Genomic DNA, 26425 nt, shown 5'->3' on the forward strand with positions numbered 1-26425 from the left:
AAATGACGTCGTCTGTGATGGGACGTTAAGCCCCTCTTTCTTTCTCCCCTCTCTCATCTTTGCCATCGACACCACTCAGATGATTCGACTGTTGACAGGAAGCTGAAAACCTAAATTCTCCTAGCACGGATACGAGCGGAAAACAGCTTTTGTTCGCGAGCTGCTCGACATGCAAGGAGGGGCTTCAGCAGGAACAGTTGGGTCAGCGGCCGCCAGAAGGCCCATTGTCCCAGGGGCAGGCTGTCCTTGCCGAACACTATCCGCGGAAATTTCGGCGGACAGAGCACGTTTTGGATGCTGGCCACCGGACTTTGAGAGGCGCCAGCGGGGGCATGACTCGGCATACGAATTTCTGGCGCGTATTGTCTGCTAATGGGCTAATTGCGATGACGATTGTGGGCGGCCGGCGGCAGAGGCGAAACAACGGCGGGCGTGCGCGGTGCAGGCGCGCGTGCGTGAGGCGCGTGTCCCGGAGGCAGCGACGCCGCGTGCTGGGCGCTCACGTCGCCACGACGCACGTGGGCCCTGCCTGCCTGCCTGATACACCTGCTGGCTCTTCTGCCGCCGCCACGCACTGGGAATACCCAAATGTGCGCTTCGTCGTTCGTTTACAAATGATGTGAACACTGCTGGCCAGAAAGGGTAGCAAATACCCAACTTCTACTTATTGCCCGAAGGAAGATGCGTGATTAAATTTGTACTAGATCTGAAAGACGTACAAGATGCGATGTCAGGCAGCAACGGTGGCTCTAACCAGGCAGCACATGGAGTCGAACTCAGCTCGGGCGACAGTTCTAAGTATGTCATTCCACTCTTCTTCAGCTCTATGCCAGAGGCCATCAATTGTGACAGCTGGTGAGTGGTGGCGTCTTAGTCTGTCGGCAACCCGTGGTTATATGTTTTCGTTGGTAAGAGTTTTGGAGTAGGTACCGGTGAGCGCAACAGCCGAAAACCCTCCGTATCGAGGAAGGACAGGACACCGTTGTCTTGCATTAGAGTATTGGATCATTGATTCCTTTGAAAGGGCACAGGCGATTTCTTTCCCCAATTTGATTTTTTGCCCCGTCTCTAATGATGTCGTTGTCGTCGTCGGTGCATTAAACACTTACCACCACCACAACCATCATCTCCTCCTCCTCCTCCTCTATCCCATAAATCGCACGGCCCATGTGGAGATAAGCCTTGCTACAAACAAGCCTGACGCAAAGTAAGTGACGTGGCTCTACGATTCTGTACGGCCGAGCTAACCATGTGTTTGCCCTCTCGGGCGCTAGTCGCTTGGGGCCCTTGAAGTCCTACATGGTGTTGAGGTTCACCCTCCTGACCCCATCGATTCCGTATTCGCGTGACAGTAGTGGGATCTCGATCAACGCGAGCAGTAACATGGCGGAATGATAAACCAGTATCTCTAAAGGCCATGATTGTGCCGTTGTCGAACTCCGACACACGGTGGTAGACGTTTCTCCATTTTGCACGAGGCGTAACATGATATTCTCACAAGGAACTAACATTCAGACGCGATTACTGAACGAGAGACCTGCTGCTTAATATTTCTATATGCACAGAATATTATAGGTGATGTTAATGCTATCTACTTTGTGCTGTTGTGCGAGGCCTGAGCAACAAAGACTGAGCCTAATTTTTTCACTGATGTTTATTACTCCTTATCAATGTTTGTATGATCTTTTTCAAAATAACCCCTTCCTAGTTGGACTTCTCGTAGCTTCTCTGATAGTCCTCGAGCACATTGTGCAGTCTATTCTTTGTCAGGTCGTTGAGAATCGCCTGATTTTTCTTGAGCACTGCTTCAGAGTTTTCAAACAGAATGCCCTAAACCTTTTCTTTTAGTGATGGGAATAAAAAGGAATGACAGGGTGCAAGACAGGGACTATAAGGTTATGCGGTACACAGGTAATGTTGAATTCAGTCATAAACTACGTGACTTGGTTTGCGACGTGAGACAACGCATTACATGATGAAGTCCCCTGCCATTCCGGGAAAGTTCTGGTCGTGTCCTTGCAATGCGCTTCCTCAGTTTAGCCAATACTGACTTGTAATATGCAGCTGTAACAGTAGTGTCAATGGGAATGCTTGCTGGTAAGTTGTTCCACGAGAATAAAAAAATGTTATCACCATCACTTTCCCTGCAGATGGAAGAAGTTTCGATTTTTTGGTGTTGGAGAATCTGGCGATTTCCGCTCTTTGCTGGCTCGATTTCTTTCATGATCGTAATGAAGCAGCTATGACTCATCACCGGTGATAGTCGATTCGAGAAACACATTCCCTCTATCTGCAAACAGACGTAACACCTCAAGGCTTGTCTCCATTGGCACAGCTTTTTGTTCGGGAGTCAGCCGACGTAGCACCCAACGGGCACAAACACTGGTCGTATGGAGATGATCATGCATAATCATAAAGACACTGCCATATGAAATTCTCAGCACCCCACTGAGCTAAAGAAATGTTGTCCGCCTATCCCCAGGAAAGTTACAGCAGATGTGTTGATGTTGACTTTATGAAACGTCCCCTTTGAACAATTTATACATGACTGTGTTTAAACTGACACACAATATTTTTAGCGCAACGCAATCTGACTATCAAAGATCCCTGCAAAAGAATGGCCCTGAGTAACATTAAACTATACCTTTCAGAAATCACTTACCTCACAAAAATCTTCATTACTCGAACTACTGCAGTACAGCGAGCGCCACTACTGCCAGCTAAATAAAAGATTCAAACTACGGAAGGCACTAACTACTGATAGGGATAGTTAGCAAATGAAAGATATTAATAGAGAACAAACAATGTATTTACCTTAATAGTCATAATATATATATATAGCAGTTCATGACAAATTACAAAACTCCGCCATCTCTCTCCCCACATCCACCACTGCTGGCGGCTCACCTCCAACTGCCAACGCTACGCGCTGTTCACATCCAGCTGCCGCTGCCCAACACTACAATGGCAGACAACAATGCAAACTAGACACAGACTGCACACAGCACAGCCAGTGATTTTCATCCAGAGCGCTACGTAACGTTGCCAATAAGAAAATATAAACAGCCTACTTACAACTTCAGTCACAGCAGAAGCCGAAACGTCAAACCCCCTTGCTTAACATATACAAGTCGGCCTCCTTGAAGTCTTTGAACCACTTAAACTTGGTTACACTAGGTAATGCACCTTCACCACACGCTTCCTAAGTTTCAGTGGCTGTGTGATTTAAAGGAACGCAGAATTTTATTGCGTCATACAGCCCCACTCGCGTCTCTGCGAAATGCAAAGAGCGACTACAAAACAGAGCATTTCTACCAACCTACTGACACGAGTGTAATTCACGGTGTACACAGGAAACTATCACGGAAGCTACAGGAAAAATCAATCTCAGTCTTTGTTGATCAGCCCTCGTACTAATGATTTGCTTACCCAAGCACGTAGTGCACTCCGTGGTAGTTTGACGTTTGTTGCGTGCTGCCTTTCACGGTGTTGCATTTTTAATCGCGAGCAGCACACTTCTATCACCTACGAACGACTAGAGTAATTACTGATTTTGTGGACGCTCCTGAATATATCTCTAGTGGCAATGCAAAGTATCGTACTGCTTTCAGCACCATCTGTCCTGCCTCAGGAGGAGAATAGAGATATTACTCACAGTGATGACCAACTGAATAGGGGATACCAATATACTAAGTAGTACGTTACACCTATCTTCAGTATTCTGGCGGCGGGAATTTGTGGTGGCTATAGTGATGTGTTGTGTCGGCCGTAGCACGCCCAGTCCGTGTCTCGCGGCCTGGCCCGGCCGGCTTGCCAGAATCTGCAGTAGAGCGCCGGCCGGTGTGGCCGTGCGGTTAAAGGCGCTTCAGTCTGGAACCGCGTGACCGCTACGGTCGCAGGTTCGAATCCTGCCTCGGGCATGGATGTGTGTGATGTCCTTAGTTTAGTTAGGTTTAATTAGTTCTAAGTTTTAGGCGACTGATGACCTCAGAAGTTAAGTCGCATAGTGCTCAGAGCCATTTTTGCAGTAGAGCGCAATACTCCAGGAAGCATGGCAGGGTCGATGCACTTCGCGTCCCCAGTCCGCCGGGCCATCCTGTTACCTCTGCTGCGTGACGTTCCACGTCCATCTGCAAAACCTTTTGTTTACTGGTTTTGGCAGGTTGAGTGAATATTTAAGCTTCACCGTAGTACGTGTTTCTCCACCTTCTACCTCCTTCCAGCTACAGCATGTGCGTAAGTAGCTTTGTATGATTAGAGGAGTGTATATGACAGATACTTCTAACTACACTTTTTAATTTCGAATTATCAGACGTACCTTGTCAGAATTAAAGTCAATGCATTCATATATGCTGGAATCGCTAATAATCACTGTATTGATAGTAGGTATCACGTAGCTCACGACATCTCCCGTAAGCTTTATGATGACGCACATAGACGCGAGATGCACCGTAACTCGTCCAATCTCGCTGCCGGATCAGTCTGCAGAGGCAGTCGGCAGAGCTAAGGATGAACGGATAGCGATTTATTGTCACGACCGCCCTTCCCGCAGCTCGCCTTTTATCTAACCATACTGTCCTGTGCTCATAAATTGGACAGGTAGCTGAAACGTCAGAAGACACGTAAACAGGCGGTCGTGGGCTTAAATGTCACGGTACAAATCAGACGTACCTAGATTACCACTTTTTCTCTCTCGTAGTTTTTTCTACTCTCTAAGTTTACATTTACACTCTGCAAGCCATCGTATGGTGTGTTGCAGAGGATACGGTGAGTACCAAAATTGTCAACCTCCTCCCCCACACCTCACCTCCTCTTCACCATCCTCTTACATTCACGTATAGTCCGCGGGAAAAAAGATTGTACAACCGCTGGAGAAGAACATGGAAACACCAAAAACGCTACACATTACCATGCCTAATACAGTGTAGGTAACTCATTGGCATTCAAAACAACTTTCAGGCGTCTCAGAATGGTTGTCAGGAGAATCTTATACCATTATTCTTGCAAAAAAGTGGCACGTTCAGGTGGCGGTGATGGAGGAGGACCGGCCGATGTGGCCGAGCGGTTCTAGGCGCTACAGTCTGGAACCGCGCGACTGCTACGGTCGCAGGTTCGAATCCTGCCGCGGGCATGGATGTGTGTGATGTCCTTATGTTAGTTAGGTTTAAGTGCACTACTGGCCATTAAAAATGCTACACCAGGAAGAAATGCAGATGATAAACGGGTATTCATTAGACAAATATATTATACTAGAACTGACATGTGATTACATTTTTAAGCAATTTAGGTGCATAGACCCCGAGAAATCAGTACCCAGAACAACCACCTCCGGCCGTAATAACGGCCTTGATACACCTGGGCATTGAGGCAACGGAGCCTGGATGGCGTGTACAGGTACAGCTGCCCATGCAGCTTCAACACGATACCACAGTTCATCAAGAGTAGTGACTGGCGTATTGTGACGAGTCAGTTGCTCGGCCACCATTGACCAGACGTTTTCAATTGGTGAGAGATCTGGAGTATGTGATGGCCAGGACAGCAATCGCATGTTTTCTGTATCCAGAAAGGCTCGTACAGGACCTGCAACATGCGGTCGTGCATTATCCTGCTGAAATGTAGGGTTTCGCAGGGATCGAATGAAGGGTAGAGCCACGGACCGTAACTCATCTGAAATGTAACGTCCTTTGTCCAAAGTGTCGTCAATGCGAACAAGAGGTGACCGAGACGTTTAACCAATGGCACCCCATAACATCACGGCGGGTGATATGCCAGTATGGCGATGACGAATACACGCTTCCAATGTGCGTTCACCGAAATGTCGCCAAACACGTATTCGACCATCATGATGCTGTAAACGGAACCTGGATTCGTCCGAATAAATGACGTTTTGCTATTCGTGCACGCAGGTTCGTTGTTGAGTACCATCGCATGTGCTCCTGTCTGTGATGCAGCGTCAAGGGTAGCCGCAGCCATGGTCTCCGAACTGATAGTCCATGCTGCTGCAAACGTCGTCGATCTGTTCGTGCAGATGGTTGTTGTCTTGCAAACGTCCACATCTGTTGACTCAGGGATCGAGACGTGGCTGCACGATCCGTTACAGCCATGCGGATAAGATACCTGTCATCTCGACTGCTGGTGCTACGAGGCCGTTGGGATCCAGCACGGCGTTCCGTGTTACCCTCCTGAACCCACCGATTCCATATTCTGCTAACAGTCATTGGATCTCTACCAACGCGAGCAGCAATACCGCGATACGATAAACCGTAATCGCGATGGGCTACAATCCGACCTTTATCAAAGTCAGAAACGTGATGGTATGCATTTCTCCTCCTTACACGAGGCATCACAACAACGTTTCACCAGGCAACGCCGGTCAACTGCTGTTTGTGTATGAGAAATCTGTTGGAAACTTTCCTCATGTCAGCACGTTGTAGGTGTCGCCACCGGTGCCAACCTTGTGTGAATGCTCTGAAAAGCTAATCATTTGCATATCACATCATCTTCTTCCTGTCGGTTAAATTTCGCGTCTGTAGCACGTCATCTTCGTGGTGTAGCAATTTTAATGGCTAGTGGTGTAGTTCTAAGTTCTAGGGGACTGATGACCTCAGATGTTAAGTCTCATAGTGCTCAGAGCCATTTGAACCATTGTGATGGAGGAGGGTAGCGATCACGCACACCTCTCTGTGGGCCCTGTCGTCTTGAAACACTGCTCCACAGCTGGGAAACAAAGATTTTACCGTGGGGTGGACCTGACCAGCCAGAATGGTCACATAATCCTTGGCAGTAGTGCGAATTTGCAGGATAAATGGTTCAAATAGCTCTAAGCACTATGGGACTTAACATCTGAGGTCATCAGTTCCCTAGAATTAGAACTACTTAAATCTAAGCAACCTAAGGACATCAAACACATCCATGCCCGAGGGAGGATTCGAACTTGCGACCGTAACAGCAGCGCGGTTCCCGACTGAAGCGCCTAGAATCGCTCGACCACCGCGGCCGGCTTGCAGGGTAACCAAATCATCACTTAACCACCGCCTTGTTTCACTCTTGGGACTTAAACTCGTACAGAATTTGGAAACAGTGTGAAACAATACTCATTCGACCAAATGACTTTCTTCTACTGCTCCGCAGTCCTGGTTTTATGCTTCGGTACAACGTTTTCCCGTTACGGGCATTTGCATCACAGATAACTGGCTTTGGAATTATAGGTCGCCCTGCAACTCCCTGTTTATGGAGCTCAGTTCAGCGGATGACGTATCTCGGCCTTTCATGTTTGCGATATAAATCTTCGATATGGTGCCTGCTGACACATCGAACCCTTCGGCTCCCTTGGTTGCTGAAGCACGCACCACGCACCCACGCAGCAGGAACAATATGCCCACGTTGGGATTCACTTTGCAGCGACATTACCACACATAACACCGTTCTGACACGACTGCCACTGGCAACATACTGAGGACTTTGCACAGCTGCCTTTCTTGGCTCCGTACAACAGCGCCGCCAGCAGGCTTGGCTAGCATCTGCATTTATATTCAAGCATGCATTTCTCGCATTGCTCCCATGTTTTTGTCCGCCTCCTGTCCATTGCATTCTCTACACAAGCCGGAGCCTTCAGTGTGATGACATCGTGCAGCTGCCAGAAAGATGGCCCAACTTTCATAGCCGGCGTCTCGTGGATCGTTAAAAACAAAACTGCTTTACTCTCTGACTCTTGCAGTTGTACGTTTAACAAATGCACTCAAGAACTGATCACTGATACTTTCGTATGTAAGTAGCTACAAATGCAATTTTAGCAAGTTTCGATAATTATGAAACTCGAAAACGGAATATTAGGCAAATATGTGGTAGGATGTGTTGTAGTTACACACATAAGCGTAATGCTAAAATGAACACATGTGCTCAAGATCAAATTAGCAATACTATTCCCGTTTAAATGGCTAAGAATGGATGTTAAAAATGAATAAAATTGTAATGCACGAAAATAAAAATTCTTGCCAACTGTAAAGTACAGAGCAGCATGAACGATATGCGCATACCTAACACATTAAAAACAGTTTTTCCATCCTAACAAAAGTAAAAGATGGTGGCAACGTCTTATCGTGTATTAAATGTGTTTTTTTAATGTTACTGTGCAATCGCACGAATTTCTTTATTAGTTATCTCAGCGTAAACAGTAAGACGTTGTAAAATGTCCGGTTTGACTAATAAAACATTTCTGATAAAGTACTTCGACAGATTAATCCCTATAATCTCTACATCCAGAAGGAATTACTCGAAGAGAAATCTAAAAAATTATGGAAAGTAGGAAAAAATGTACAATGTGAACACAACTTCCCTTTGAGTAACTTAGTTTTGTGCACGGTCAATGTTTGTTTTTTTTTATTTATTTTTATTTTTTATTTTTTTTTTTAAACCGGTATGCCCTTCATTTTACGTTTGTTTATCACCACAGTGTCTAGTCAGCAAACCAAGAGATAAAACTACTATCAGATAAATGACAACAAAGTACGAGGTGAAGTCAAATGAAAACGAGACAGATGGTAAAAAGTAAGTAAACCTTTCATTATTTCATAAATAGTCAGACAAGGTGGTCACCGCCGTCATGGAAAAATGTGTGCTGTTGCTTACTGAACCACTGTTGTATGAGGCGTGCACCTCTTCACCCGAAGGAAAACAGACGGCCATGAACGTGTTTCAAAATGGTTCAAATGGCTCTGAGCGCTATGGGACTTAACTTCTAAGGTCATCAGTTCCCTAGAACTTAGAACTACTTAAACCTAACTATCCTAAGGACATCACACACATCCATGCCCGAGGCAGGATTAGAACCTGCGACCGTAGCGGTCGCGCGGTTCCAAACTGTAGCGCCTAGAACCGCCCGGCCACCCCGGCCAGCTGTGTGTGTTTCTACAGGGCTGCAAAAATATGGAAATCGCATGGGGATAGGTAGGGACTGTACGGAGGATGTGTAAGGGCTTCCCTGCAGCACAGTCGAAGCAACCTTGTCAACAATTGGGCAGCCTTCAGATGAAGAGGTGTACGCCTGGGTACAGTCATGGTTCCGTAGGCAACCGCATTGTCTCACATTGGGGTAAATGTGTTAACAGATGTAGCTATTACTTTTGAAATAATAAAGAGTTTACTCATTTTTTCCCATCTGTCTCGTTTTCATTAGACTGTCTCTTATTTATACGTTTGATTTAATTTCAACTGAACGGCGTAAAATATCAGTAAATTTATTACTGCAAGTCTTACACTAGTTTGAATTTTTGGAATTCCTTCCACTGATAACTTGTAGAAAATGACAAATAATTTATTACATGAAGCTACAACTTGTCATCTACAATGTTACCTACATTTTCACACGTCACTAAAGCTATTCCTTCAAACTGTTCTTTAATTCTCTTACTAAGGTTTTCCTCCCGCAGCCTTCTTTCATTTGGAGCTTTCCCAGACGTAGATTTACTCAGTTTCCTTGAATGATGTTGTAGATGAGGGGAGGGGGGGAAGTTATGGAATCGCACGTTGACGTAATTTTCGTCGCGCTCGTGGGTGCGACTCCTCGTTTACTTGCAGATCTTTAAAAGTGTCAGTTGTTATTAATTTCTTCTTGTCGAAATGCTTCTCATGGACCACAAATCTCTTTAAAATAATCCAGCTTTTCCTCGGAATCGCTCGGTGCGTGTCCGTATCTGTCGGGAATCGGAATGCTATGGTGCAGCTACGTCGACACTCTGAGAAACTACATCTAAAAATTTGATTTCTCGAAAGTAAATTTTTATTAATTTAATATCACATAATACGTCTGTGCAGTTTCTCGTATGGCTCCATGCTGTGTTTTGAAATCACAAGGCTGATTTTCAGGCTCATAATGCTGGAATTCATGTGCAGTATATTCGTAATTGTATCCTCTGAACATGTGCAGCTCATCCACTCTGAACAGGTATAACACATCAGCCGGACAGGTCCAACTAAAGTACCATGTAGGTGATTTGTCTCTAACCTTAATTTGGTTATATTTTGGTGTAATCAAATCAGATTGACAAATTCTGTAGAAAGTAATAATTGCCATGAAAATATTACCAGCTGACTCCCCCCCCCCACACACACACACACACACACACTCCGTCCATCACAGCGGAAGCTACAAGATCCTGATATACTTTTTTTGCGGTTTTGCCAAAGCATTTCAGGCAAACTACTTGCACATAAAAAACACCACAGTGCGCACATTATTGAGGAACTATGTGTCGTGGCGTATTGGTGCTCTTGCGCCGTGACATGTTCCATCAAGATCGACCATCTCAGAGGAAGTGGACGAACATTTTACTATAGGCTAGCTGTTGCGCTCCGCCAGAAAATTGGTATGAGTTTTGAGGGGAAAAACGAAACTGATTTGAGAACTGACAGAATATCTTCAGTTATTGATGGTAGCCTTAAAACTAAGATCAAAAATGGCTCTGAACACTATGGGACTCAACTGCTGAGGTCATTAGTCCCCTAGAACTTAGAACTAGTTAAACCTAACTAACCTAAGGACATCACAAACATCCATGCCCGAGGCAGGATTCGAACCTGCGACCGTAGCGGTCTTGCGGTTCCAGACTGCAGCGCCTTTAACCGCACGGCCACTTCGGTCGGCTAAAACTAAGATCCATATTGGTCCACACATGTCAGTATCCGTTCATTTCACTGCACAAAACATTTGTAAACGTCGTTTACCCCGAGGCTGCAGACGAGCTGCGCTGCTCTTTGACTACTGGCGGAGCGAAAGATCATGTCTGTAGTAAATCGCGCATCCGCTGTCACTGAGTAAATTGATTTTGTTGAATCTGATTCCAGCGAAGTGGGAAATAATAGTGACAAACAGTCCCTTAGAAAACCGAGCAATGCCGACTCTTTTTTGTCAGTTTACTGGCTAAAAGTTTGGTAAAAGTGCGATCACGGTGTCGGCGGATTTTCCGTTGTCTGGTGCTGGTAACGCTTTGCTTAATGAATGATGATTAGTAAATCATTAGTCGGAAATAGGTAGCCAGTCACTCGATCGTTCGTAATTTCCTATGGTTCGTAAATTAAGTTAGCTGGTATTTTGTTTCGCTCCCAGCAATATAAGCTGTGCTGTTAAGTTACAATCTAGCCAGAACTTCGGAAATCGTGATATATTCGGGAAAAGTACACCGTAAGTGCACTTTAGGTGAACATCCTCACAGAAAAATACGACCATTGATCTAAATTGTATTTCGATGACACGAGAGATTCATCTGTCTTATTTGCTTTTCCTTTCATGCGTACCAGCATGTACCTCAATTCATCAGTCGAGACTATCTTCTGTCGTACATCCACAGTCAAAACAGAGCAAGTTGGCGTAGTGTTTGCGGCATTAGACTGACATTTGGAGGGCCAGTTCTCCTGAGCATGAGGATTTTCCGTTGTTTTCCTAAAACTTTTCAAGGAAATTCCGAAGTGGTTCGTTTCCAAATGTGTGGGCAATTTTCTGTCCCATCCCTATCCAATTTGAGCTTACACGCCGTCTCTGTTGACATTGTCGGCGACGCGGAGTTGAACGCTATCTTCCTCTTTGAGCGTTCTTTGGCAATTTTGCAGCGCCTGTGCTTGTGTCTACATTTGCTGGTCTCTGTATCTGCTTGTCTCTATATTCTGTGAGTGTCGGTTTGCGCAGATACTTCTGTGAGACAATGTCTTCTGTTATCCATAACGACCAAGTAATTATGGTCAGTAGGGCCAGCCAAGCGCAGTGCTCTGCAACATTTGCAGGCAAGTGCATGTATTACCGTATTATCCAAATTATAAGAGTATTTTCTCCAAATTCGTCGTTCGAAAAGTAGAAAGCCCTATTACATATAAATATGAAGCTGAACAAGTTGAGGTTGATATTTCATGCTGTATAGTAGCTTACACCGAGCGTTAAAGTTTTTGATCATTGCTGTATTGATTTCAAACTAAATCCTAATTTTCGTCATTGTTACGTTCTCATATGAATTTTGCAGCAGCGTGTGCGCTGTTGTGTTACGCCCTAGCACCTTGCGAACCGCTACTAGCACTCTACATTGTTCTTCTCGGCCAGCACACAGTTTTAACGTGCTATGACGTTCTGTAATAGTGCACACCCAGCTGAGGAATGAGATATTCATGCTGGAAACAATTTGTGGCTAAGCCATTTCTGCTCTTTTCTTCCAGGAGACCTAGTCCAACAAGATAAACAGATGACCTTGTGTGAAGGTGGAAAGTAAGAAAGAAATACTGCCAGAAGTGAAACTGTGTGGGCGGGTCGCGAATCGTAGCTAGATAGCTCAGTCGGTAAATACTTAAAGGCAATGTTCCGGGTTCAATTCCTGGTGCAGCTCCTAGTTTTAATCCACCAGGGGGAAAGAATATAATAAGCTGCTTTCACTGCCAAAGCCGCAAACACGGTAAATAGAAGCGATCGATAATGGATGTAATTCATATCGTGATTTTATTGATATGTATGGTTATATGTGTTCACAGTTGACAACTAATCCACATAGACAGTACGACGCTAACTTTGAGTTAAAAGCCATTAATGGAGTGGAGAGAGCAGACATGATTTCGAATTTTCTTATTTGGAGTCAGGTGACTTATACATTACAGAATGTCGTATCTGTGCGCAAAATTATCAGTGATCTAGTCAGTTTCCGGACTTGGAGCTATAGGTTGTGCAGTATATGTGGTGAAAAGTTAATGAGGACTTCCCTTTTATTTGAAAAATTGTCTGAGTGGAAGCACTAGAAATGAAGAAATTTTCCAACACCTAGCAGCGAGTGTGTGAGATTGATGAAGAGGGTGGGATTTATCTTGTGACGAAAGAAAACTGCGTTTAGACTACTTAATTTATTTATCCTTGAATACCGTTATATTCTGAGCAGCTATTGACTCAGATGGGATAATTGTTTCACTTTGTGTTCTAATAGTGGTTAATAGTAATTAATAGTCTGTTTCTTAGACGTAATAGAACGTTGGCCCTCAAAAGATGAGATGTCTGCTTCTTGCGTAGTGATGTGCCCGGATTCCTGTTTCAGCAGCTGAAAAAGAAATGCGCCTCGTGCCGTTTGTTTGCATACACTGAAAAACAGCGTCGCGCAAAACATAGGCTCGTGTTTCCGCTGCTTTCGTGTTCCAGAGCGGCCACTTGGCGTATGATGACCACTGCGGAGACCCACTAACAACTCTTTCGGAAGGCCGATGATAAAAAGCAGAGTTGCTAATGAGCGAAGGGCCGGCTGTCGCTGATTGAATTACAGCGAGGACACCTGCCTAATACCGGTGTCGCGTGCAGCCAACAGTAGCCGAGGCGCTTGCTTTTTGCCGCGGCGCCCCGCGATGGGACCTGCAGCTGCCCATTCCACTGCCTGTTCAGACCTACCCGTTCCCAGCAACCACCATACCAGAAGTATTGAAGTGTTTAACAACGAAATCATTTTATGTGACTCGAGCTCTTTACAGAAAACGGTAATGGTTACCAGACAGCATCAGTCAGTGCAGGAGGCGCTCTGTAATTTTGTATTGCAATCTTCTGTTGAAAACCAGCTTATTTGTCAAGATCTCTATGTAAACACAGTTACTGGTTTATCAATTTTGGCAATATGTATTGCCATCCTCAGACCCATAAAAATTTGGAGTGGTAAGTACATCATACAAAATGGCTCTGAGCACTATGGGACTTAACTACTGTGGTCATCAGTCCCCTAGAACTTAGAACTAGTTAAACCTAACTAACCTAAGGACATCACACACATCCATGCCCGAGGCAGGATTCGAACCTGCGACCGTAGCAGTCGCGCGGTACATCATACAATGCTTACATCAATGTTCAAAGTTGTACATACTTTATGATAGAACACATGCCATGTTATTGTAAAGCATCGACTCTGTTATGCATAATATATAGTCATCATGCGACAGACTGGTGTAAAGCTTGTATGTTGTAGCTATTTTGTGGGTGGCAATACATATTGTCGAAATTATTTATTAGTAACTGTGTTTACATAGCGATCTTGGCAAATAAATCGGTTTTCAAAAGAAGACTACTACACAAACAATAAAATTTACACAAGTTTGTTGCAGTCAGGCTTAGAACAAGTACATAAGAGCTAGGATCAAGTGCTGCACGGTCACTGAAAGAATTTATAAACAAGCGGCTAACCTCTGTCACCGACAGTCTTGAGGTGCACACCGCCCTATAAGATGATGCAATTGTATCATAAAAACATGGAAACAGAGAAGAACAAACACAACAAAAAATATGAAAACCGACAATTCCAGGCTAATACAAAGAGCATGCTTAATAGTGTTTAATTTTAAATACAAGAAAACCTTTCATAATAAAAATTTAGAAGTCCATAAAAGCTGATATTACTAAATAAAATCACTATTAACCTTATAGATATTAATTACCGTACAGCAGGCACTTACAGTAATTTTGTGCCTACACCAAAAGCACAATCAGAATAGCGCATAACGTAGCGTGTGTGTGTGTGTGTGTGTGTGTGTGTGTGTGTGTGTGTGTGTGTGTGTGTATCTATCAACAAAAGTGTTGTATCATCCCGATAGGCCTTGCAGGTGTATTGCTATTGTTGTGATTGTTCTACCGATCGGAAGGTCACGCCTGACGTTGTTTGTAAACAGACTAAATGTACTTGATGAGTTTTTTTATTTGAATAGCAAAGTAATGACTTTGGCTGAGGTAAAGAGAATATAAAATGCGGGCTGCCAATAGCAAGAAATGCATCTCTTAAAAAGGGAAGTGTCTTAACATTGAATATAAATGTAATGTTAGGAAGTCTTTTTTGAATCCATTTCTCTGGAGTGTAGCCTTGTACAAAAGTGAAATGTGGACCATAAAGCAGTTCAGACAAGAAGAGTATAGAAGCTTTTTAAATGTGGTGCTACAGGAGATTGCTAAAGATTAAGTTAGTAACTAACGAAGCGGTATTGACTCGGGAAAAAAAGAAATATTTTCCACAACTTAACGAAAAGAAGATTTCCGTTGATAGGACGCATCTTGAGACATCAAGCACTCGTCGATTTGATACGTAAGGGAACTGTAGGTTGGGGAGGGGGGGGGGGGAAGGACATTGTCGAGGGAAACTAAGGCTTGAGTACAGTGACCTGGTTCGGATGTTTTTAGGTTGCTGTAGTGGACGGTAATGAAGAGGCTTGTCTAGGATAGACAAGTGTGGAGAGCTGCATGAAACCACTGTTTGGACCGAAGGCCACAGGAATTATAAGACGTTTATGGACGGCTGACACAGGCGCACCGTCACACGTTGTGATTCATCTCATGTAGTGGTCGTTAAATCATGAACCATGGACCTCGCCGTGATGGAGTGCCGTGCGAGCCTCAGCGAAACAGATAGCCGTACGGTAGTGCAACCGCAACACAGAGATATCTGTTGACAGGGCAGACAAACATGTGGTTCCAGCGGCAGCCATTTTCGTTAGGTGCACGGGCAACGATCTGGATGAGGACTTCAACCAACATGGCCTTGCTGTGCTGGTACTGCGAACAGTTGAAATACAACGTACACAAAATCAAGCCGTAATTTTTCCCAAGGCCGTGTAGCTGCACTGTATAGTTAAAATAAGGTGGCACCCTGTTGGGTAAAATTATCCGGAGGTAAAATAGTTCCCCATTCGGATCTCCGTGCGCGGACTGCTCTGGAGGATGTTATCACCAGGAGAAACAAAACGAGCGTTCCACGGATCGGACCGTGGGAAGTTAGATCCCTTAATCGCGCAAATAGGCTACAAAATTTAAAAATGGGGTTGGATAGGTTGAAGCTAGATATTTCATGAAGAGTTTATTATAAAAATATATGTCACAGTTGCAGAACATATGTTTGGCGGCCCGTTTCGAACCACCTGTTTCATTCTCAAGCATAACCTATTGAGGCTGCACTGAAACTGCCTGATCTAAACAACGACCATCACCATGGCAATACATTGCATGTATTGCCATTGTGATGTTCGCTATTAAGATCAGACCCTCGATAGGTCAGGCTTGAGAATGAACCAGTCGTTTCGAAACGAGTTTCCAAACGCAAGTACTGTAACTGTAACAGATCTGTTAATAAACGCTTCATGAAATATTAAAAATAAGTTGTTAGTCCTCTTTGAATAAAATGTTGAAAATGAAAAAAAATAGAAGTTACATATAGCGGGGATTAGTGAATTTCTGTGGCTGGAGGAACAGGACTTCTTGTCAAATGGGTGTAGGGTTATAAACACAAAAACAAGTAAGGGGAGTGCAGAGGTAGGTGTGATAGTGAATAAGAACATGGGAATGCGGATAAGCTAATATGAACACTATAGTGAACCCATTATTGTAGCCAAGATAACACACGAAGCCAACACCCACCACATAAGTACAATACAGAGTTTACATAAAGTCCGGTAACACTTTCAGTTATTTTTTGAACAAGAACCAAACATTTTACAGATATCATACGTATGTCATTTTGAAGAGAACCCCTGACATTTTTTTTATTTGTATTTTTTTTTTTTTTCGTGTATACCACCGTAGCGTAGTTTGGTAATTTGCCATTAGTCAGCGCTAGTCGCAATCATGGAGAGTTCAGATGCGGAGCAGGCTTTCTGTGTGTTGGTGTTCGACAAAAACAGGTGTGCTACAGCTGTTCAACGGATATTTAGAACGAAGTACGGGAAGAAGGCACCAACAAGGAAGGGCATTTACCACTGGCACAACAAATTCGTTACGACGGGTTGCTTGCGCCCGGCAAAGAGAAGCGGACGTCCCAGTCTACGATGCCATGCTGGGACGGGTATGGCAAGAATTCGATTACCGTATTGACGTCTGCCGTTCACTCATGGTTCGCATATCGAATGTTTGTAACAAAAACTTTCATAGTTTCTCTTCAAAGTGCAATATGTATGTCATCTGTACAGTGTTTAGTTCTTGTGCAATAAATAATTGAAAGTGTTTCCGGACTTTATGTACACCCTGTATTATGTGGCAACTAGCTCCGCAGATGAGGAAGACAGTGAAGAAATCTATGGTAACATAAAAGAAATTATTCCAAATAGTTAAGAGAGACGAAAATTTAATTGCGACGGGCGTCTGGAATTCGACAGTAGGAATGGGAAGAGAAGGAAAAATAGTTGGTGAATATGGGCCGGGCGAAGGGAATGAAAGAGCAAGCCACTTGATAGAATTTTGCACACAGCATAATTTAATCATCTCTAATATCTGATTTAAGAATCATGAAAGAAGGTTGTATACGTGGAAGAGACCTGGAGACATCGGAAGATTCCAGATTTATTATATAACGATAAGACAGAGATTTCGGAACCAAATTTTAAATTTTAAACCATTTCCAGGGGCAGATGTCGACTCCGACCACAATTGATTGATTATGAACTGTAGATTAAAAATAAAGAAATTGTAAAAAGGAAGGAAATTAAGGAGCTGGAACCTGGATAAACTGAAAGAACCAGATATTGTAGAAAATTTCTCGGGGAGAGTTAGGCAACGGTCCACTGGAACAGGAAAGGAATACAGTAGAAGGCGAATGAGTAGCTTTGTGAAATGAAATAATGAAGACAGCAGAGAGTCAAACAGGTAAAAAGACCAGGCCTAGTAGAAATTCTTGGATAACACAGAGATATTGAATTTAACTGATGAAAGGAGAAAATATAAAAACGCACTAAATGAAGGACGTGAAAGGAAATACAAACTTCTAAAAAATGAGACTGATAGGAAATGCAAAATAGCTAAGCAGGAATGGCTAGAGGACAGATGTATGGATTTAGAAGCAAGTATCACTAGGGAAAAGATGCCGCCTGTAGAGATCTTTGGAGAAAAAAGAACCAACCACCTGTATGAATATCAAGATATGAGATGGAAAACTAGTAATAAGTAAAGAAGGGATAGCTGAAAGGTGCAAGGACTGTATAGAGGACTGTACAAGGGAGATGAACTTGGAGGCAATACTTTAGAAAGGAAAGAGGACGTTGACGAAGATGAGATGGGAGATGTGATACAGTGGAAAGAATTTGATAGTGCTGAGAATCCTAAGTAGAAACAAGACCTCTGACGACATTCCATCAGAAGTAGTGATAAACTTGGATAAGCCAGTCTCGACAAAACTATTCCACCTGGTGTGCAGGATGAGTCTAGTGAAATACCCCCAGACTTCAAGAAGAATGTAATACTTCCTTTTCCAAAGAAAGCTGGTCCTGACACGTGTGAATATTACCCAACAATCTGTTTATTAAACATGGTTGCAAAATACTGACACGAATTCTTTACAGAAGAATAGAAAAACTGGTAGACAACTTGTACAGAAATCAGACAGCATTTATGAGTCGAAGGGCATGAAAGGGAAGCAGTGATTGAGAAGGGAATGTGTATTGATCAAGGAGTAAAGGAAACCAAAGGAAAATTTAGAGAAGAGATTAAACTACAGGTAGAAGAAATAAAAACTTTGAGGTTTGCCGATGACATTGTAATTGCGTCACAGAAGCAAAGAATTTGGAAGAGCTTTTGGATAGTATCATGAAAATGGGGTCTAAGATGAACGTCAGTAAAAACAAAACAAGGATAAGGGATGTAATCGAATTAAATCAGGTGAGGATGAGGGAACTACATTAGGAACCGAGACACTAAAAGTAGTAGATGCGTTTTGCTGTTTGGGCAGTAAAATAACTGATGGCTGAAGGAGAGAGGTTGCGAAATGTTAGCTGGCAATGGTGAGAAAAGCGTTTGTGAAAAGAAGAAATTTTGTTAACATCTAATACAGATTTATTAGGAAGTCTTTTCTGAAAGTATTTCTCTGAGGTGTATCCATGGATGAAAGTAGTACACGGACGATAAACAGTTTAGACAAGAATAGAATAGAAGCCTCTGAAATGTGGTGCTACAGAAGAACGTTGAAGATCAAGGATCAGCTATTTAGTACTGGAGGGAAATGTGTGTGCGGGGCGGGTGGGTTAAAAATTGTAGAGACCAAGAGATGAATACAACAAGCAGATTCAAAAGAATGTAGGTTGCAGTAGTTATTCGGAGAATGTGAGGCTAGCACAAGATAGAGTAGCTTCAAAGCAGTCTTCGGAAATGAAGTTTCATATTACATAAGAAATATTTTACACGTGACAGCTTATGACATTGTTGATGGATTGTGATTAGAAATATATCTTGACGATCTCATGTTGCTTTTCGGGAAAAGTTCTCGTAAGATCCAATCGGCTCACCATCTCCATTCCTTAGAATCCTATCCCACGCTTAACAATTTGAATATAACAGCAGACTTCGCAAGCGCTCCTTGCAGACGTCCATGAAGAACCAGTCGTTTTACATTTGTCAAATTGCTTGATGGTACATTTCTATAAGCGATCGTATGTCTACAGTTTGTGAGTAATTGTTTCAGACAAATACGATGATGGGTATGCCAGCGGCAACATTACTTCAGTAATTGTTCTTCAACTCTTCTTGGAGCTTGATACAATCGGGAGCAGCCAAAACTCAGCGGCAGACTCCAGTTTGTAGGAAGATTTGTCAGTGTGCGTAACGAGCAGTACAAAGCTCTTTTGCTATACATTTTTTGATGTCTTTACAGAGTTGTAATTAACATGTAGGTCAGTGTAAAATTCTTACGAAACGTAGATAAGAACAGTGTACTGTTTATCAGTAAACTCTTCCGGGCTAAGTTGCCGTGGTCGATCTGTAGAACTTCTTCTCCCTGACGTTTCGTTCTCAACTACGGAGAACATCTTCCGAGGTGAGTCGACGACTGGCTGCTAGGAGCTGGGGCCGCCGCTTGTATAGAGATCGTAGGGGGCGCCACCACACGTCACGTGGCGTCGATGTGCAGCTATCTCTGGCTATCGTCTGTTCTCTCGATTGCAGGCAATCGATTGTCACGTGATTGATGCAACGTCGACCGCCATATCTTATCCAATTTTAAACCTTCTTCTTTACGATTAAAATTGTATTGATGTTTGTGGATTTCAATTGCCTCTCTATACATACGTGTATAATAGTGCGACGTCCTCGCTAGCACGCTTGTTTCACCAAATTTTATTTCGTGATCTCCATCCTTAAAAACATGTTCTGCTACTGCCGATTTGTCGATATGTCCCAAGCGACAGTTTCTTTTGTGCTCCGTCAGCCGTGTATTGACGCTTCTTTTTGTAGTTCCTATGTAAACCCTGCCACAACTACACGGAATTTTATATACCCCTGGGGTGGTTAGGGGGTGACGAGCATCTTTTGTTGATCTTAGGCATTCACTAATTTTCTTAGTAGGTCTAAAAATGGTCTCTACCTGAAACTTGGCTAGTACTTTTCCAATGCGATCCGTGATATTATGGATGAACGGAAGAAATACTTTTCCAGCTGATGGTTGTTGCTGTCTCCTATTTTTAGGCATTTTTCTATTTGGGTGAAGTGCTCGGTTAATCTCGTTTTTCGTATAACCATTTTTCGCAAAGGCCATTCGTAAATGATTTAGTTCTTCTTGTAAGTAGCCTGGTTCACAAATATTATTGGCCCTATCCACTAGTGTTTTTATGACCCCCCTCTTTTGCCTAGGGTGGTGGTTTGAGTTCTTATGGAGGTAGCGATCAGTATGTGTACCTTTCCTGTAGACCTTATGGCCACGTGACGTGTGGTGGCGCCCCCTACGATCTCTATATAAGCGGCGGCCCCAGCTCCTAGCAGCCAGTCGTCGACTCACCTCGGAAGATGTTCTCCGTAGTTGAGAACGAAACGTCAGGGAGAAGTAGTTCTACAGATCGACCACGGCAACTTAGCCCGGAAGAGTTTACTGATAAAGACGCCGGCCGTGAAAGCCTACATGGAGTGTACTGTTTGTTCACTAAATGTAATTATGTGCTTGCGGAAGGTGGATGAAGCTTTCAAAAACTGCTAATTAACTGGCAAGTGACGAAGTTAGCAATTAACAACTACTTTCCTACCAATTTCTCTAATAATGCTTGTCCGTACCGAGTTTGCCCATCAACTCAAAATGTTTACACCGTATGTGTTGCCTAGCTAGTGTAAGGACAAGATTACGCAATGTAAGAAGTCTGACATGAATTTGGGAATGCAACGGTAAAAGAAATAATAGTTGCTTCCGTGGGGTTCTCCGCACCCATCTGTATTTTGCAGCAATTGTTTTGTTCAACCTGATAGTGATGAGAGAGAAAAGGTAAATGAAAATCCATATAAACGAAAAAAATAACATTTAGGGTATATATTTCCATGGCACACTAAAGTACTGTAATAAATGATCATCCTGCCTTCTTAAATGTACGAAGAATTCAAAACACAGTTAACGTCCTTAATGATATGCCTGTTTTTATACAAAGAGAAGTCAAAAAGCTAAGAGACTTTTGAAAGAAAGTATATTTATTCCAATGATAGAAAGTTAAAACACACGTTGTCTGCATAGCCTCCCTGCATTTCAACGCACTTTGTCTAACGTTTCACAGGTTTTTTGATGCTGCCGGAAGAAAATTTTTTAACAAAGAAATTCGCCAGACAGGTTTAACATCTTCTGCAGACAAAAAGCGAATCACTGCCCTCACATTTCCTCCGTGGTGCAGATCGACGATGGAGCTGCCGTGCTTCACGGTCTGCTACAATACGACGACTGACGCGGGAATAAGAGTGACACGTTGTATAGAACCGTTGCAGACGACAGTACTTCAGCCCTGGATACTAGCAGTATCACCAAGCCGTACGGCGAGAAATTGTAAAAATCTCTTTACTGTTTGACTTTCCCTCGAACATATTTTAAATGTGAAGGTTTTCAGTTTAGTTGTTAGCTATTGCAGAAGCAATGAGGAAATATGGAATAGTTACGCATATGAACCAGAAAAAAGAGAATCGAAGTGTATGAGATGCTATCTTGTTGAAGGATATTGAAAATTGCGTGGGTTGATAGGAGAAGGAATCACGAGGTTCTCTACAGAATCGACGAGGAGAAAATACTCGTCGAAATCTTTGACAAAGAGAATTGACAGGTTGATTAGACATATTTTGAGACACCATGGAATAACTTTCTCGGCACGTGAGGGAATTCTAGTGAGCAAAAATTGTAGGGGAAGACGGAAGTTGGGATATATCCAACAGGTAATTTATAATGTTTGGTGCAAGTGCTACTCTGAGATGAAAGGCTACCTCAGGAGAGGAATTCGTGGCAGTTTGCATCAGATATGACAGACGACCGATGAGCCAAAAAAGTGCATAAAAATAGTGTGTTTAAAACATAGAAAACTGTTTTAATATGAAAAAAATGAACGGTTGCTCGATCAGAAGCAAACAAATTCTTAAATCTATAGAATCATTTGTTAGTCCTGTGTAAATTTCTCCGTGGCACATGTAAGAATTCTATACATATCTCGATGTGACTATTTCTATATGAAACCGCTTGTGAAGAAATGTATGCACGGTATCGGAACGTGTTGCAAGAGATCACTGTAGTTTGCAAGGAGACTTATGTCAAAGATAATTGAAATCTCATTTTATAGATGTGCCGTGGAAACTTGTCGAACGTTTATGGAAAAAATTAGAACAGTAGTGTTTTATATATAAGTAAAGAGGAAGCAAATAGTGGTTTCGGTATTTGGTATCAATTGTGAACTTTCCGAACAATAGTAGCGCCTTGGCGGGTAGTATATTCGTCTGTGAGGACATACTCGATCACAAACAGGCTCTTTGACCACTCTTGTAGAAGTGATACGAAATATGACATTTCAGCCCATCATTCTTTACAGTTTTATGAGAACAGTGTACCCATTACAGTTTGGGCACCTCTACAGAAGCAAAAGGCTGAGCCGGTTCCATTTCCATTAAATGTGTCATTCATCAATACAGCAGCGACATAGTAAGGAATTTAAAGGACTACCATTAACTTAAAAAAGCGTGCAGGAGCAGGAGGGATGCGTAACGCTGATGATCGTAACGCGTGGGAAACTCTAGAGGAGGACTTTATTTTTGAGTGGATGTCAAATGCCTGATAATGATAATAATAAGTCTACAGATTGCGGAGCAGACAAGAGACCGAACAGATAGCTAACATAATACATGACATAAAGAAACGTCGACTGAAATTTTACTGGTGTATCAAGAAAATGCTGGACATCCGACAGACTAAACAGATATTGGAGTACACAGAAAGCATTAAGAATATGAGGTGGATAATTTAAGTCAGAAAATACCTGAAAGATGCTGCACCACTTAAGGAATTATCCGAATGAGACGGAAATCAGTAGATGTGATGTACATGCGCAGGCAAAGGAATAATTACGATTTTAGAAAATTTGGATGATTTATTCGAGAGAAAGAGATTGACAAATTGAGATAGTAAGTAACTCGTTGGTCCACTTCTGGGTCTTACGCGAGCAGTTATTCGGGTTGGCATTGATTGATAGCATTGTTAGATGTCCTTTGAGGGATATCACGCCAGATTCTGTCCAATTACCACCTTAGATCGTCAAAATCCCGAGCTGTTTGCAGGGTGCTGCTCTTAATTCTTTTCAACTGGGGAGAGATCCGGCGACCTTGCTGGCCATGGTAGAGTTTGGGAAGCACGAAGACAAGCAGTAGCAACACTCGCTATATGCGGGCGAGCGTTATCTTGCTGAATTGTAACCCGAGGATGGGTTGCCGTGAAGGGCAACAAAACAGAGCGCAAAATATCGTCGACGTACCGCTGTGCTGTAAGGGTGCCACGGACGACAACCAAAGGGATCCTGCTATGAAAAGGAATGGCACCGCAAACCATCACTCCTCTTTCTCGGGCCGTATGGTGGGCGACAATCAGTTTGGTTTCCCACCGCTGTCAGGGACGTCTCCACACACGTCTTCGCCAGGAATCTCGTTGACTGGAGCAGAATTGTCTACAGTGATGAGTCCCGCTTCTAACTGAGCCTCAACGACCTGCGAAGAAAAAGTGTCAAATGTGTGTGAAATCTTATGGGACTTAACTGCTAAGGTCATCAGTCCCTAAGCTTACACACTACTTAACCTAAATTATCCTAAGGACAAACACACACACCCATGCCCGAGGGAGGACTCGAACCTCCGCCGGGATCAGCCGGGCAGCGAAGAAGCTGTTCCAAATTGACCAGATGAAAGGAAGAAAATGTATAGTAAGAAGACGAAAGAAGTGTGTGGCGCTTAAGAATATCTCACCTGACAGAACGCTTCATGCTCTTCTCTAATCTATTTATATTTATATTAAATTATCTATAATAATAATAATAATAATAATAATAATAATACAATTAATTTTGTGTGACCTGTTCAGGATGTTTGTCTGTGAAATTTACAACAGTATTTTGGAAAAACTCCCATTTTATGACATTGCAAATTTAGTTCTTAAGAGATTTACTTTGTTTTTTAACAAACAGGAAGTTGAGAGCGTGTAGCTTTATCAGATTCCGTAAGTAATCATCTGTTAGATGATGTCATTCTACGTTTTCTGTACGAGGCAGTAAATTGTGTGACGTAAATTAGAGACCAGGTAGTGTACGTCTTCTTATGTCCTGCAGCTGTTACTCTACGAGTGAAGTTATTTTGGCGATCTTAAACAATAAGGTGTATATCCTGTATTTGCATTCATTAATCTCACATGAAATAATATCTTGGAGCAATTGTGTATTTACAGACTCTACAAATATTTACGCTAAGAATTATTTGAAGCTTACGTCCAAGACTAATTTACAGAAATAGTGAAGCCCCTAAATATACTAACATGTGATTTATAGGACTCGTTATTTCCTTACGAAGAATCTCATCGACAACTAGTCGCACCTTTTTTGAAGGAAAAAGAAAACACAGTAGCTTTCGGAAATAACGTTAGGAATAAAAAGTACCATCATTGTTCACAGCATAGCTCTGCTCTGGCAATAAGCCATACAAAATTCGAAGTGAAATTTAAATACTCCTTGATACTAACAATAAACTTTTTGACAAGTTCTTCCTGACCATAGAGAAAAAGCATAGATTTCGAAGAAAGTAAATGTCACTCACTTGAATGGTTGTATACATATTTCCGAAGAAAAGTTTTAATTTTGGAAATTTGTTAATACGTTCTACATCATAAACATATCATGACGATGATTCATCTAGCCATTGTCAACGTACTATTTCATAGTATCAATACATGTCCTAATATGTCAGTCCCTTGTTCTTCAGGCTTCTGTCATAGTTCGTTCAGGACTCCTTATAATGAAGGTAGGCTAGATTTGTCTAAAAAAAATCTGAAAGAAAAGGACGACTGATTACTGTGCTCTATCAGTTGAAAGGCGTGAGCTATTATGTTGAGCGGGTAACAGAAAAGAAAGCATTTTTCACAAGCAGGAACGTCCTTCTCTCTGATCTTATTCCAAGAAGCAACTGCTAATAGGTTTTAACGACAGAATGTAAATTCAAACCGCTGACATATATTTTATTTTGGCATGATAAAGTTTTTCCTCTGTTTCTTTTGAAGGTGCAGGAACTCATTTTGATGGCAAGTATAATTGGTGGTAATCACCAAAAATGCTAAAGAAGTAAATGTGTGATGCAGTTATTCTTTTATGAAATACTGTCAGTAAAGTTGATCTAGTATAAGCAACTTTGGTGCTTCACACTTCCTGCTGTCATAGCGAACACGGTCCTAAATGTAGGTACCCAGCACCTGTCTAGATGCTTCTTTTTAATGGCTTGCGCAACTTCTTACAGTATGGAAAAAAGCTCAGTGGGTTGTTTACTCAATTTTTGTATTCGTGACGTTAACCAGCGTCCTTGTTTGCTATTATATATCGATGTATTTTTTTTTAATTTTTCATCCTTTGCCGCAACGGAGAGAACCAAGCAGACAGCTTGTCCAAACGGAATACCAATCAGATATCGATAGACGCTGATCCGACGCTTGGTCCTAGCATGCATGGCCCGACAGTTTGTCACGGTTGTTTGGCTTGTAGGGTCACAGGAGAATTTGTCACGCAGCAGGTGTTATGCCGAGTCACGGGGGCTACGTGTGGCCTGTGTGAACACACACAGTCGCTCGGTTTCGTTTATGTTTGCGCTGTTCCGGAAGCACAAAGTGATTGGTTTCTAATGTCTTCGTAAATATTGCCTTCTGCCTTATTAAAAATAAATTTTTTTTGTGGTTGACTCTCATATACAGGTAAATAAGATTATGCGAAGACGACACAGTTTTCAGGCCATATCATGCTTACGCCTGATCAACTATAGCAATTCATTCAATAGCGGAACGAAGGTTAAAAATGATGGTGAACACGAAATGCCTACTCGTAAATTTTTCGACGAACTTCTATATGTAAGTTATTCGCTCATCTTCGTGTGCAGGCAATTTAATAAATTTTAGCCAGATTTAAGGAACCAACTTCTCATGACGCATTGCAGAAATGAGGT

The 26425-nt window shown here is 42.6% G+C and overlaps 1 protein-coding gene across 1 annotated transcript in view; it reads left to right on the forward strand.

Annotated features, from left to right (window-relative positions):
• Positions 1-386: 386 nt before the first annotated feature.
• LOC126101536 (uncharacterized) overlaps positions 387-26425 on the forward strand; it is a 172513-nt gene continuing 146474 nt past the window's right edge. Inside the window, exon 1 of the mRNA XM_049912212.1 lies at positions 387-590. Coding sequence (XP_049768169.1) covers positions 387-590 — 204 coding nt within the window. The remainder of the gene's footprint in view (positions 591-26425) is intronic.

This window comes from Schistocerca cancellata, chromosome 1 (genome assembly GCF_023864275.1).
Source record: "Schistocerca cancellata isolate TAMUIC-IGC-003103 chromosome 1, iqSchCanc2.1, whole genome shotgun sequence".
NCBI classification, from domain to species: Eukaryota; Metazoa; Arthropoda; class Insecta; order Orthoptera; family Acrididae; genus Schistocerca; species Schistocerca cancellata.